We start from the raw sequence: 16,129 nt of genomic DNA, 5'->3' as shown, positions 1-16,129 counted from the left end.
AGTCAACAAGAAAATAAAAAGTGGGATATGAAGTCGAGGTTTCCTGGCTGATCAGAGTAATGAAACGTCCTCCACCAAGGTAGTCTCAAAGTACTGAAAGTTTGTGACTTGCTCAGGTTCATACCATCAGTATGCATCAGAGGCAAGACTTGAACCCAAGTCATCCTGGTGCTGATGCTTGTCAGACATTTGTATATAGGTATGATTGTGTGAGACAAATTAACACATTTAACCCATCCATAGCCCCATTTTCCCACACTCTTCTTAGATTGAGTTCCCTCCCTCCCATCACCAAGGCATGCCATCATAGTCTTCCTCTACAGTTTGTATAGAGGAATGAGGCCAGTAGACTGAAGGAAAGAAAAATCTCATACAGGAAGACTCAGCATTTTTGCATAATCCATGACCAAATCAGGAAGGACGGGCCGTGCAATGAGAGGGATTCCACAAGGCCAAAACCTTTGACTGGGGCCAACCTCCCTCCTGTACACCCAACGGCGCAAACAATGCCATCCTGTGAATCATCCTGGGAGACTTAACACCAGACCCAGTTGGGATGCTCCGTCCCACCAGTCTCACTCTGAAGTTTATCTGCTCCCAGATAGCCTTTCATCTCACAACCTGGCAAAGCTCACTGAGGCAGCAAAGGGACGGACGGGGCGAATCCTCCTACCTTTCTTTCTGGAGTCTCTCTTGGTGCTGGATTTAACAGCCACTTGCAGGTCTGTCTCCGTTGACATCCTATTATATCCTTAGTCCTCTTCACACAGATCCAGTGTCTTGGGCAGGCTCATTGAGAATCCTCTCCCAGAGAATGGCTTCTCCCTTCAGATACTATGCCCGCCAACAGCACATTTCACTCACTCCACTCAAGGACTGAAACACAAAACAAGCACAGTGATCTTAGTGGTCAGATAATCAAAGTGAATCAGGGAGCAGAGAAAATAAATAATTGTCTAGAGAACGCTCATTCTCTCTCTCTATGCTTCACGAAGGAATAGGTAAGGGACATTCAAGACAGGAGATGCACGTATTTTTCAGTAAACTCAGCAGAGGAAAGGCCAGATCGAGATCAAAGGCCTAGGTATGAGACTTGACAAGTTGGCTCTGGGAGCCTGATGGGTTCTTTTCCAATTTAAGTCCAGTCTCTTTTGTTTGCCTGATGACAATCCCAAATTATATGCCAGGCATGACTCTGGAGCTGAATCATGGAGGACTTTTCTAAGGGCAGGGCATCCATCAGATAAGCTACATCAGTGTCCCAGCAGCCAAGAAGGACTCTGAGAAGTGACCCGTGGCCTTTCCCTCAAGGGTGAAGATCAGAGGGGCTATGAAGTTGACACACAATTGGGTTTTGAGGGTTGGGTGACAAATGTGAGCTATATAAACTTTCCAGTAAGCCAATTTGTGGTGTCAGTTTTGGATGGAATCATGTAGTTCTAGCTAGATGAGAAGGTAAGAATGTGAAGTAGAGAGCAAGAGAAGGAGGGGGACAGAAAGAGGGATGGAGGAAGGGGGTGAAGCGAGTGGGGAGTAGGATGAATAAGGGAATTAAGAATAAAAAGGCAGGAAAAGAGAAAGAAAAGGAAGGAGACAGAGATGGAGAAAAAGAGGAAGAATAGCCAAAAACAGATCAGAGAGCAAGAGGGAAAGAGAGACACAGAAAAAGGGTGGGTTGGGAAGAGGGGAGGGAAAAGAGAGAGAGAAAGACAGAGACAGAGATGGAGATGGAGACAGAGAAACAGAGAGGAAAAGGAAAAAAAAAGGAGGAGGAGGAGAAAGGTGAGGAGGAGGAAGAATATGAGGAGAAGAAGAAGGAGGAGGAAAAGGAAGAGAAAGAGAAGGAGGAGAAAGAGGAGGAGGAGGAAAATGAGGAGGAGAGGAGAAGGAGGAGGAAAAGGAAGAGAAGGAGGAGGAAGAGGAGGAGGAGGAGGAGGAAAATGAGGAGAAAGGAGAAGGAGGAGATGGAGGAGGAGGAGATGGAGGAGGAGAAGGAGGAGAAGGAGAAGGAGGAGGAGGAGGAGAAGGAGAAGGAGAAGGAGAAGGAGAAGGAGAAGGAGAAGGAGAAGGAGAAGGAGAAGGAGAAGGAGAAGGAGAAGGAGAAGGAGAAGAAGAAGAAGAAGAAGAAGAAGAAGAAGAAGAAGAAGAAGAAGAAGAAGAAGAAGAAGAAGAAGAAGAAGAGGAAGGAGGGAGGGAGGGAGGGAGGGAGAGGATGGGAAGGAGAAGTAAGTGAAGGAGGGAGAGAAGAAAATTAGAATAATAGTACGGAGAGAAGAAAAATGGGAGGAAAGGAAAAGAGAGGAGAGGAATCATAAATCCACATAAACCAGATGAGTACTTATCAATTGAGTATTGTTACCAAGAAGCCTATCTATATTAGCTAATGGAGGTGCTGAAAGAGAACACTGTGAGGTCTAAGAGTCTGGAGGGAGGACTATAATAATAATTTATAGCATTTTCGAGGTTCAGAGAAGCGACCTGCCCATAGTCCTAATGCCTGGGAATCTACTGAGTCCAATTCCAGTGTTCTCTAGGTCATGCTGTCTCTGCACTGTTTGTTTTGGATCAAGTCATAATTGTACGTAAACATCCATGACAAGTTTTAATTTCTCTAATCAGAAGAGTTTCTGATTCTGTCATGTTTGAAAACTGCAAGTCCCATTCCTACAGCAGGTTCTTTGCCATCACCTTCTGAGTGATGTACTACAGATGAGGAGACTGAGGCAAAGAGAAATGAAGTGACTGTTTCATGGTTACATAGTGAGGAAGCCTTTGGATCCAGGATACCAACCAATGTACAGAATCACAGCATGTTCTTTGCCCCAGACCATTCTGTCTCCTCTCTCTCAACTCCAATTCTAGTCTTCTTTCCACCATGTGAGGGCCCTAAGTCTGACAGATCCCACAAAGCCTGCATAATCAGAACTAGGCAATGAGATTAGGTAGGAAGAAGAAGGGAAGGGGCCAGAGCAGACTTAAACAACATAAAAAGCTGATATTGATGCCACTGAAAGCTTAAAAGAACCTCAATTTCAATGTAAGGGCAAATCTATTGAATAGCAACAGCTAGCATCGATATGATTATACTTTTAAAGGCCTGAGATTCTGGCAACATGATTCAAAAAGGAAAGAAAGAAAGAAAAGAAGGAACCTTCCCCCAAACTCGTAAATGTACTCTCTCCCCCTCCCAGTTAATTATCTCCTGTTATCCTCTTTGTAGCTTGTTGTGTAAATATTTGTTTGCCTGCTATCTGCTCCATTAGATTTTAAACTCCCTGAGGGCAGAGACTTTTTAAAACATCTTTATATGTTCTCAGAGTTTAGCACAGTGCCCAGAGCACTGGGGGTACAAATCAGTGTTTAATTGATGATTGATTAAAATCAGGAAAATAATAGCAACTACCTCCCAGGTGTGCAGTAAAGGTCAAATGATATTCATTGTAAAGGGCTTAATATATCACCTGGCATATAATTAGACTCTTAACATAACCAAAGTTCATTAGTTCCTTCCTTCCTTCCTTCCTTCCTTCCTTCCTTCCTTCCTTCCTTCCTTCCTTCCTTCCTTCCTTCCCTCCTTCCTTCCTTCCTTCCTCCCTCCCTCCCTTCCTTCCTTCCTTTCTTCCTTCCTTCCTCCCTCCCTTCCTTCCTCCCTTCCTCCCTTCCTCTTTTCCTTTTGTACTATGCTGTCCTTGATGAATCTGTATATGTGTGTATATGTTCAGTAAAGCTCCACCTGGTCCCTAGTCCCCTCTTGATATATAAGAAGCCTGGGCCAATGCTGAGAAAGAACCTCAAATTATTTCAGAAATACATTTATCTGTAATTAGGGAGAATCAAGTCCACCACAACCTGGAACAATGTGACAATTAAAATCATTTTTTCTCTCCCCACCCTTCACAGGAGAAGCTGTGAAATTCTATCAGAGAAATTCAGACTCTTCCCGAATTTTGAAAAGCTTCAATAATGTTTCTTGGCGCCGTGCAATCTCTGGTAATTTAATATTCCTGAAGTGTGTCAGGTTTTCTATAATGAGCTCTTCACATCGAAATGTACACTACAGACGCTCTGGCTGTCTGGGATGAGGGCTGAGCAATGTGGAAGCCTTGGCTTGCAGAAGAGCGAATTAAACCCTCAACAATAAACAAGCCAGGGGAAGAGGAGCACAAAGCTCAGGGGTTCAGGAATAGAAAGAGAACACACACTCGCTCACATGCACACACACGAATACACAGCACACAAATACAAACATGCAATATTATAAAATGGTGTTGCTAAAAGGAATCTGAGAAATCCTTTAGTGTGGAGGCTCTTAATACTGAGGTCCTAAACTTTTTTCTCTTCATATTTTGGTAACTCTCTTCCCCTACATAATTGTTTTTGTTTGTAAAGGGATATATTTTATTTTCTGCATTTAAAAACAGGATTGTGAGAAGCAGCAGTCCCTGAGCTTCCTCAGACTGGCAAATGAGGACGTGACCCAGAAAAAGGGTTAGAAGCTCGGCCTATGGTCCAATCCATCATTTTTAGAGGAAAGAAATGGAAGGAAGAGAAGTGTCTTACATATGGGTCACTCAGGAAACAGAGCTGGGACTTGAATAAAGTCAGATCCAGAGGGCTCTCCAATATGCCATTCATTTTCTTCCTTTCCTTCCCTCCTCCCTCTTCCTTCTTTCTTTTCTCTCTTCTCTCTTCCCTTCACCCTTTCTCTTTCCCCCTTTCCTTTAAATCAATCACTCTATTTCCATGTCTGTTTCAGCCTTTATGTCCGTGCTTCTCTAATTCTGTCTGATTTTCTGTCTCCATTTGTATCTTTTTCACCATTTCACTGTTTCTGTCTCTTTGTCTCTGCCTCTCTGTTTATTTGCACCCCCACTGTCTCTGTGTTTTACTCTCTGCCTTTGTTTCTAATTTTTCTTTTCATTTGTTTCTGCCTCTATATCTTTCTCCATCTCTCTGTGACTCAGTCCCTCTCTCTGCTTGTCTTCTATTTATCTGTGTCCCTTTGTGCCCCACTCCACATTTGCAGATACCAAGAAAATGAGAATGATACCAGGTGATACAAAGATCAGAGGTGATCTCTAAGGCTGGAATATTAGGGCTAATGGAAGGGAATTAAGCAGGAATAAATGTAAACTCCTCTATCTGTGTTCAAATGTGCAAGGTCATCAGTATAAAATATAGGAAATGTTATTTTTTAAAAAAGAGAAATATATGAAAAAAGGTCAGATGACAAAATTGTTGTGAGTTCCAATACCCTGCAATGAGATGGAAATGCAGCCAAATAAATATGTTCACTTTGGTCCAAAGTAATAAATTTCTATGGACCAAGCCAATGGATGTTTTCATGTCACTAGAGAATCTTAAGAAAGCAGGCATCCCTGAAAAGAAAGAGAAGGGCAGGGATGGAGTCTCAAAGTACCAAGGGACCATAAGAAACAACATGGCACAATCCAAAGGCAGCAAGAAATGCTTGAGGAATTTACTAACCAATGAAATGACTGATAAAAGAGCTTAGAAAGACAACTAGAGAAGCACTGGCCTCCCAGAACCAAACAAAAATGATAGAATCAAGAGCCAAAATGTCAAATGTCAGGATAACATCTGTACACGTAGAATTTTAGTTATTCTTAGAGTTTATTATAGCAACTTCCTTTAATACTATGGAGAAAGGCCAACTTTCCATAAGTTGGAAATGATGGAATGGTTACAAAAAGGTAAAATCACCTCATCCTTCTTTTCTAATCCTAAATTCTACTTAAATTCACCAAGGCCCCAGCTCTGGAAAATATCTCAGTGTAATCACCTACACATGATCCCCTTGGCCTTAGTAGAACCTCATCTTCCCTGTAGTAGATGGAGATCATCTAGTCTGTTTTACTCATTTGGCAGATGAGAAAACTGAGACCCATGGAATTTAAACAATTGCCTCAATGTGGCAAATCTCGTTAATGCCAACATCAGAACTTGAACTCAAACCTTGGGATCCGAAATCCAGAACAATCACCACTCCTCAAAATCATTTCCAAGAAAACCTTTGGAAAAATGTGAATGGAACTCCAGACAAATGTAAGGTCTTGTCATGCGTTGATATTCATCAAGCTCCAACAAGACAACAGGGGTGGGAAGGAGATGTGTTACTTTAATCAAACCAAAGACACCAAAAGTTGTAAGCTAAGCTTAGTCATATTATAGGGATTTATTAGACAGCAATTGGGCATCCCTACCAACATTTCATTTAGCTAATGGATCACACTGTTTCATTAAATGTTTATTGCTCCATGATATTTCATTACAGTGATCCTTCTTGTCTCTGGACACAGTAGGGAAGCTTAGCAAAACAAAACAAGCAATGTCTAAATGAGCCCTATCATTCCCTGGTTCATCTTCTCTTTCTTTTTTGTTTTACATTAAGGACCTGTGATTTCATCATGGGGAAACTCATTTATTAATGCACATCACAATCTTTTTCTCTCCCCACCTCTTTCTTTCTTTCTTTCTTTCTTTCTTTCTTTCTTTCTTTCTTTCTTTCTTTCTTTCTTTCTTTCTTTCTTTCTTTCTTTCTTTCTTTCTTTCTTTCCTTCCTTCCTTCCTTCCTTCCTTCCTTCCTTCCTTCTTACCTTCTTACTCATTTCTTCTTTCATTTGTTTCTTCCTTCCTTCATTTCTTCCTTCCTCTTTTTCTTTCTCTCTCTTTCTTTCTTTTTCTTCCTTCCTTCCTTCCTTCCTTCCTTCCTTCCTTCCTTCCTTCCTTCCTTCCTTCCTTCCTTCCTTCCTTCCTTCCTTCCTTCCTTCCTTCCTTCCTTTCTTCCTCTTTCTCTTCCTTCCTTCCTTTCTTTCCCTTCCCCACCCACCCCTTCTCTCTTTTGACAGAACCTTCTATGATTTCATTAGTTTGGGGAGCTACTGGTACTCACTAAAGATGAGTGGTACCTACTCTCTGCAGCACATGGAGCACAAGGGGGGAAAGTAACCTGCTCAAAGTCACACTGCCAATAGATGAAATTTCAACTTGTCTATAAGCCAATCATAGAGAAATATCTGAGACTGAGAAAGATTAAGGGATTTGCCCAATGTTCTTAATATTATAGCTCATCAAACATAACAGCTCTAGTTTCTTTTATCTTAAAATTTACATAATGCTCTCCTTACTACAAACCTTTGAGGAAGAAACTGTAAGCATTCTTCTTATTCTCATTTTACCAAAGAGGATGTCTAAAAAGAAGGACTTTGACTCTAGCCATCATCTGCTTCCCCCCAGGCTATTGTGAGAGCCTTCTAATTGCTCTTCCTGCCTCCATTTTCACCCTTCTCCAATACATTCTCCATATACCTGGCAAGGTGCTTTTCCTGAAACACAGGTCTGATTATGTTCATTCCCCACTCAAGAAGCTCTGGTCCTATTGCCTCAAGAAGCTCTGGCCCTATTGCCTTCTAGGATCAAATACAAGCTTTTCTGTTTTGCTTTTTAAAGAACAACTTCACTTTCTGGGCTCATTCTACATTATCCCTTTCATTCCCCCCCCCAAATCTCATCTATCTCCCACTTCTGCACCTTTGTCCACAGCCTGCCTCCACACTTGGAATGCCCCCCTCCCTCACCTCTGCCTTAGGGAATCCCCAGCTTCCTTCAAAACATAGCTCAAAGGCTACCTCCTACAAGAAGACTTTTCAGATTCTTGCATTTGTTAATATTCTCCCTCCAGAAGGTTCTTCTGGCTGATTTTCGACATACTTCATATTACATTTTCTGTATATGTGCTATTTTCACTTAGTAAACTGTAAATTCCTTGTAGGCATAAAATACCTTTTTCTTTTCTTTTCTTTCTTTTTTTGTGTGTGGGAAGGGTAAATCTTTGTATCTCCATCATCTAGCCCAGAACTTTACACATAGTAGGTCCTTACTAAGTGTTAGTTATTTGAATGAATGAAAAAAAGAATGAAATGGACCCAACCAAGGTCATTTAATGAATATGCATTGAAGGCAAAGTTGGAATCAAGGCTTGCTGGTTCCAAGTCAAGTCCCCCAGTCTCTTTAAGTTCTCTGATGAACAGGCATCCATCCATTCAGTCTTTCTCTAAATAACTCCAATGACAGGGAACTCATTACCTCTCAAAGCAGCCTATTCCACTGTAAAAGAGTTCTTATTTCTAGAAACATTCTTCACTGTGTATCAATCTTTGTCTTTTGATTTGTATTCAATATTCCTAGTTCTGGGACCAAGTAAACTAAATCTAATTCATATTCCATATGGCAGCCCTTCTAATATTTAAAGAAAATGACTTTGTCATCCCCTCCCCACCCCCAAAGCATTGCCTTCTCCAGGCTTCAAATACATTGACTATATAATGGATATCCCATTTAGCATCAGTAATAGGCTTTGGTAGAGGCAATATTAGGCAAAACAATTCTATATGGCAGTTAATAACACAGGGAAAATATTGTGAACCATGTTACAGTTTCCTGATTTCAAGCTGAGCATGGTATCTAATGTGCCACCTCACTGCTATGAGTCAGAACTTTTTGAGTTCAAATCCTGCCTCAGACACTAGCTGTGATTTTGGTTGGTGATACAGTGGAAAAGGGGGGGGGGCATTCATTAAGAACCTACTATGTGCCTGGCACTGTATTAAACACTTTATAAATAATTTCAAATGTAACTAAGAACATCACATGAAACAATATTGATTGGGCAGCTCTGTACATCATTTGCTAGGACAGTTAGAGTCCAGTACTAGAACTGTTCCATTTAATACCCAGGGCAGGACGTGAGTGGATAGCTCTCATAGGAAAGTGGGTTTCAGTTCCAGTTTGTATAAAGAAACTTCCTCTGACCACAACACTGGCCAAAAAGCAAATGGGGCAGTGAGCTTCCATCACCAGAGACCTTCAAACTGGATGAGTACTTTAAGTAATTGACATCTATGAAATACCAACTATATGCTAAATATTGGGAATGTGAAGACAAAAAAAAAGGAGGCTAAATGGAGCTCCCATTGGATCCACCATATTGATTTTGTTATACCGAGATCCCCATGGCTGAAGTTGGGCTCACCTACCTCAAAGGTCCTTCCCAATTCTGGACTTTGGTGATCCTTTGAATTCTCCACTATGCAAATGTATATGGAACATAGTAGGTACTTTATAAATATGTGATGTCATCTCACTCCAGTGGGAATTCCCTTCGACTTCACAGGGAATAAGCATTTATATAATGACTACTATGTGACAGGCATGGTGCTGAGCACTTTTTAAAAGTGATAATAATAATAATAATTTTATAATAAGATTCATATAGTGCTTACTATATGCCAGGCACTCTGATAAATATTTTACCATTATTATATTATCCAATCAATAAAGATGAATTAAATATCTATTATGAGCCAGGCATTGTTTTATGTGCTGGAGAGAAAGAAGGAAAGAAGGAAAGAAAGAAGGAAAGAAGGAAAGAAAGGAAGGAAGGAAAGAAGGAAAGAAGGAAAGAAAGGAAGGAAGGAAAGAAGGAAAGAAAGGAAGGAAGGAAGGAAGGAAGGAAGGAAGGAAGGAAGGAAGGAAGGAAGGAAGGAAGGAAGGAAGGAAGGAAGGAAGGAAGGAAGGAAAAAGAGGAAAAAGAAAGGCAAAAAACAATATTTCCCCTCAAGGAGCTTATATTCTAATGGAGGAGACAACATTCAAACAAATATATCCAGCTATGTATATAGAAGATAAATAGAAATCAATGAAAAGAGTAAAGACACTAGAATTAAAAGCCACCCTGAGAAGTAGGTCCTATTTTTATCCTAATTTTATAGAGGAGGAAACTGAGGCAAACAGAGGTTTCTTGACTTGCTCAGAGTCACGAAGCCAGTAAATATGTGATGCAGAATTTGAATTCAGGTCTTCCTGACTCTGAGCAGTTAGATGGCATATTATAGAGATTATTAGAGAGAGACTCATCTTCCTGAGCTCAAATCCAGCTCAAATCCAGCCTCAAATACTTCCCAGTGGTGTAATCTTGGGCAAGTAACTTCAACCTGTTTGTTTCAGTTTCCTCATATAGAAATTGAGATAGAGAAGGAAATGGCAAACCACCCCAGTATCTTTGCCAAGAAAAACCCAAATGGGATCATGAAGAATCCAACATGAAAAACAAGAACATTCCTAATTATTGGCTCAGTGCTCTAACCATTAAGTACATCTAGCTACCTCACAGATCCACAGCTACCTTGAGCAATTCTTCACCATGATTGCCCAGAGGGTCCATCAAACCTGCAGACTTTCTTCGTTGTGTTCTCTTAATATGAGGATATCAGGTTAGCATAGGGTGTCTGTTGGACATCTCTCTGGCCTGCTCTCCCCATATGACCTACACTAGCCTTTCATGTTGCCGCAAGCCCTGTCCTTTACAGTTAGATTCTTAAAATGTTTGTTGAACGGGGTTGATATTAATTATTGTTACAAGAAGCATCCCTCATACTTGTTCTTTATAGACAAAAAGCTAATAAAGATGTAAACTGGAGGAAGTCGGGACATATTATCCCCACCGGTATGAGGAACTTCCAAATCAGAATCTCCTTTGTAAAAGTTTCATGCAAAGTAGCACACGCATAGCTTTCTGGAAGAAGCGAGACCCACATATGCCCCACATATTATAATAATTAATATGGGAATCAGATGTCTGCACCCAATTATGGAGATGTGCAAAGGGTGAGGGTGGGAGACTTTTTCTTTAACAGAAGATGGAGGTGAATTGCAATCTGCATTCCAGTGTGAGCTATCAGTTTCTAGATTGCTGCTCTCTGAGACTAAACCTGATTTTAGAGAATGGCCTGAGGCACAGAGAGAATGTTATAGGATCCTAGAATTAGACCTCAAAGCATCATTAGGGGCCATGTCAGCCATCTCCCTCATTTTACAAATGAGGAAACTGAGGCTAAGAGAAGGAATAGCAACAGCTAGTACATGAGACTCTTGACTTGAACTCAGGCTATGCTGATTCCAGGGCTGGAATTACCACACCATGTAGCCTCTCAAAGAAAACAATGTTTCCTGCCATTTGTGTAACATTTTGATGCTACCCTTTCCATAGATAATTTGATGGATACAGAGAACAATGCTATGATTTCGGTTGAGACGATATTCCAATTTTGCAGATGAGGAAACTGAGGCTCACACAAGGAAAGTTACTTTCCTGGGGGCATGAAGCTACTTAGGGGCAAAGCCAAGATGCTCTATGATGTAATCGCTTATTTCAAAGCCCTTGTGGATACTTCCAAGGGCCAGTGCCCTCCCACTTCTAAACTACTGGGTTTTGTATGCATTCATATGTGTAAAGTGTCCCCCCTTGGAGCCTAAGCCCCTTGAGGACAGAGACTTTCTCTTTTGCTATTATGTTCATCAAGGATGTCACTGCACATGGATAGGTATGGGAGCTGTCCCTTGGGAATGGGGAACTCCCAGCAGATGAGATTCCCTCTACAAATGCACTCTGCAAAGAATGTTTGGGAGTTCCCTGGGAAAACTAAGAAGTTCAGTGATTTGGTGAAAGTTACACAGCCAGTGAGAATCAGAGGTAGTAAATAAGTCCACGTCGTCCTAAAACTCTCCATCTCCTATGTCCTGCTGCCTCTTGCCAGGCACATAGTAGGTGCTTAATAAGTGTTTACTTTTGAATGATTGATTAAGAAAATTAAAAAAAAAAAGCCTGCTATCCAGACAGACCAGGGTTGCTTAGTCCTCTTGCTCCAGCACTACATTCTCAATGGTCTAGGCTCCTTCTAGAATGTGTGAGAAATGCTCAGTGTCAGGGAGTCTCTTGGGAACCCTGGGAAGAAAAGGCAGGGATTTAATGAGGCTCTCCCAGTGAATGGAATCTCAAATAAACAAATGTCTTATTTGGCAGCTTCACCCGCTGATTTCCCTGAGAATATCCAGGCATTATTTACTCTCCTGCTCCAAGTGGCATTCCATTATCTTCAAAGTTAACCATGTAGAAGTGAGGAATTGTGTCCAAACATCTGTAAACGGTGAGTTGAACACTAGTTCACCGGTTATAATAATGATAACTTACATGTCTACAGCCCTTCATGGTTTACAAAGCCTTTTGCATAATAATAATAATCCGGAGTTCTAGGGCATTTTATTTTCCAAAATGCTCTGCTCACTACAAGTCTGAAAGGTGGGGAGTGTTCGGATATTCCCCTTCATTGTACAAATGAAGAAACTGAGGCACACAGATAAAAAAGAAACCTAAAATTATGTGACCACTGGCAAGTGTCAGAGTCAGAATTTAAACCTGGGACTTTTACCTCTAAAGAAATCTTCCAAATAAATACATTCTCAAGGGGAAAAGCAGCTGGTAATGCAGTGGATAGAGTCAGGAAGTGTTTGGTTCAAATCTGTGTGACCTTGGGAAAGTCATTTAAGCTTTGAAGCTGTTTCCTTCATTTTTCATATTTGTAAAATAGGGATAATACATCCCATGGTTGTGAGAATTAGATAAAATGATAATGAATAATAATGAAATAATAATAATATTATGTGATGGATTGTTGTGAGGATTACATGAGCTGTGGACAATAATAATAATAATTAACATCGTACCTGCTATTTGAAGCTAGCAATTATTATTTTTATTTGTTTTATTATCATTAATTCCCACTAACTGCTACTGCTCTTTCTCCCCAAACTACTTGGTGTTTATTTTACATAGTGTGCATCTGTGGGTGTATACACATAGCCATAAACATATACACACATATGAAAAACATATAAACGTGTATTTATATATAACTCTCTACATATATGTTTTATGTGTCCATGTATATTATGTGTGTATTTTTTTGTACATGTTGTCCCCTCTAACTCTGTAAAATGAGAGTTCTACTAGAAAAAACAATTTGCAAACAATCATGTACAAACCAGACATATAGCGAGGACAAACTGGAAAGAATCTCAGAGGGAAAGCACTCATACTGATTCACTGATTGACCAGTAATCTGGCCACAACATCATGGAGCCAGGATTCCCAAGTCCCAGTAGAGAAAGCTCTGGCCTTGGGCTCAGAAGACATGAATTAAAACCCAAGCTGTTATTTATTCACTGGGTAACTCTCAATAAGATCCCTCCCTTCTCTGAGCATCAACTTCCTCATTTGTAAACTGTGGACCTACATGATCTCTATCTTGGAGTCCTTTCCCCGTTTCCATCCTATCATCCAAATTCTCCACCAACTGCAGTTCCAGGATACTTTTCAGCCTTATGCATGGTCTCTCACTTGATTCTTTCAGCCATTTCAATCATGCAAGCTCTAATATGCCCTTTCTATAGATGAGTCTTAGAGAGATGAGGCAATTTGGTCACAGAGGCAGGACAAGAAACTAGCTCTTTTCCCTCCTAAGCTGGATCTCTTCTCACCTGGATGGCCACCTCTGATCTCCTTTAGCCCTGCCTCTCTGTAAGGACATTGCTTCCTCAGAGTTGTGTTAGGCAGCTTTCCATCCATCCATATGTATTCATAGTCAATGGATTATTAGCCTAGATATACTAGCAGACAGGTTACCTGCCCCATTACATCTTCTTGGATCTCTAATCTTGGGTACAGTTAAGAAATTCCCACATTCTCCCAACTGAGGAAGGGGCCCTAGAAAATATTTCATCAAAGGTGCCCTATTTTCTTTGAGCAGCCCTGACCAAAATTTCTCTTATTCCCAATATTGCTTGTCATTTTTATTTTTTAAAGAGAAATACCACCTCATCATCCTTTATGTCTGTCATAACTTGCTAGTGATAACCTTGCCACATCTCAATTATTGTAATATGTGAGGCAACCATACTTCTGATTTCATTCATTAAAAATGCATGATACCCCCATGAATCCATCCAATTTCCACAATTATGACCCTGATGGAGTATATATACACCAGTGACAATAAAAAAACAGGTTCCCTTCAGAAAGGAAGGTGGAACCTTTAAACCATGTTCAGTAAGTCACCATGCTTGGAGGTTAGATCAACTTCCCTTCCTCTAGTCTGGGAAGAAATTTGTCTGCCTCCTTCTCCTTGGTACCCAAGCACATATGCCTGAAAATGGAAGAGTAGAAGGCTGCAGTGAGTGTTTAGAATGGAGATGTATATGCACATATATAAAAATATAGTATCTATGTGCATATATGTATATAATTGGTATCTATGTATGTATACATATGTGTATGCATAAGTGAATTCTTGAATGTATGAATGCATGAAAATACCTATATTTTCCACATTTACTATGAGCAAAGCATTGTACTAAATGCTGAAGATACAAATACCAAAAATCATAATTCCTGTCCTCAGCTAGCTTATATTCTTATATGGCAGTGATGGCAAAACTTTTAGAGACTGAGTGCCCAAACTGCAACTCTCACACTGCATGTGAACCATCCCCTTATCCCAGACAGCAGAGGGAGGTAGTACTCCCATTGGGCTGCTGGGCAGAGGGGAAGATCATGTAAAAAATGTTCTCTGGTGTGGTGGAGAGGGGGAGGAGGTCAGCCCCCTCAGGCACATGTGCCATAGGTTTGCCAACAGGGTTACAGAGGAAAATATTCACACAGGAAGCTTGTTGAGGTAGCTAATGATCTTCAGGTTCCCAAGGAGAATGGGGATCCCAGAGAAGAAGAACACTGAGATTTTTAATAGAAAAACTATTTGAAATAATATTCTGTGTTTAATAAAATCTAATAACCATTAGCATGTCTATATTACTTTATGGTTTCCAAAACACCTTTCATATGTGTATAATAAATGAATATAGAAACTTCTGAAAACCCACTCTTTTCCCAGCTTAAAAGAATCCGCATGGCACCTCACAAGGATTTTGTCTCCTTTTAAAAATGTGTCGAGGGTTTCTTCCCGCTGACTTGTTTAAGGGATTCACAACTTGTCACTCTCACCAAAATAAATCAATAAATAAAGATCCCAGGGTCCCAAAGGCTGCTTCTTTCACTCAGGTATAGGAAAATATTTGTGAAATGTTAAGTATCTCGCAGAAAGCTTGCTTTCTAATGGACAAGTACCAAACTACTTGGTCACTTCTTTTTACCCAAAGTCTCACCAGAGAGCTAAACAGAGCATTGTTGGCCTAATTGATTTGAGTGAACTCAATCTCCATTTAAAAATAGACTCTGTAGGTCAGCAAGGGCCTGCCTAATAACCAGTAACATCAATTCTCCACATGCGAGCATGTAGGGTACTCCATGGTGAACATCTTTCTCAAAAGCCTCCAAGTCCTTTCTAGACACTTTCTCATTAATCCCTTCACCTCTCGAGTTAGCCAGAGAGAGGTTACTTGGTGTGAGCACCATAAGGGACCCACAGCCTAAGGCCCAAACAATCTCACCTGCCTTTTCCCATCTACCTGTGATTTTCTTTCAGGGCTGGAGGACAGCTGTCCTTGTCAGAATGCTAGACCTGGGAGGGAACAAGACCCAGAGAGCCCTTTAACAGGACCAGCACTGGAAATCACATTCACTTGACTCCGACTGACTGTCTGTGATTGCAAGCTCAATAAGTCAACAGTGTAACATGGCAGCCACAAATGTTAGTACAGTCTTAAACCACATTAAGAGAGGGGGAGTTGGAGGGAAAGGGATGGGAGAGTCATTCTGGCCTTTGCTGTACTTTGACGTAATTTTAAGTATTATATTCTATTCAGGGAAGTCCAAATTAGGGAGATTATTATTAATTTCATTATTAATTTTATTATTAAATTTTAATTAATTATTGTTTTTATATTTTCATTATTTTATATATTATATTATATTATATATTTATTATATTATATTATATTTATGATTATATAATATTATATATATTTATAATTATATAAAATATAAATATAAAATATAAAATTATATAAAATATAATTAATTAATTAAATTTATTACTAGTCTGGAGAGCATCCTGAGATAGCCAAGCAGGAGGGTGAAAAAACTTAATGTTCATGCAATATGATGGCTCACAAAAGGATATTCTGCCTTGCAGAGGGAAAAAAAAATTAAGAGAGATAAGACATTCTCTCAAAGTCCAGGAAGGGTTGTCTGGACAGAAGAGGGATTAGAATTTTCCTGGGGGACAAAATAAATAACAGTACTTAAATTTGGAAAAGG

General features: G+C 40.2%; 1 protein-coding gene across 1 annotated transcript in view; it reads right to left on the bottom strand.

Moving 5' to 3' along the window:
- The window catches only part of DAB1 (DAB adaptor protein 1), a 333,073-nt gene that overhangs the window by 312,754 nt on the left and 4,190 nt on the right, over window positions 1-16,129 (bottom strand). Inside the window, exon 3 of the mRNA XM_056814594.1 lies at window positions 674-876. Coding sequence (XP_056670572.1) covers window positions 674-740 — 67 coding nt within the window. The 5' untranslated portion in view covers window positions 741-876. The remainder of the gene's footprint in view (window positions 1-673; window positions 877-16,129) is intronic.

The sequence above is a fragment of the Monodelphis domestica genome, chromosome 2 (assembly GCF_027887165.1).
Source record: "Monodelphis domestica isolate mMonDom1 chromosome 2, mMonDom1.pri, whole genome shotgun sequence".
Lineage (NCBI taxonomy): Eukaryota > Metazoa > Chordata > Mammalia > Didelphimorphia > Didelphidae > Monodelphis > Monodelphis domestica.
The sequence above is the reverse complement of the archived record's forward strand: the minus strand, read 5'-3'. Positions and strand labels throughout refer to the sequence as shown.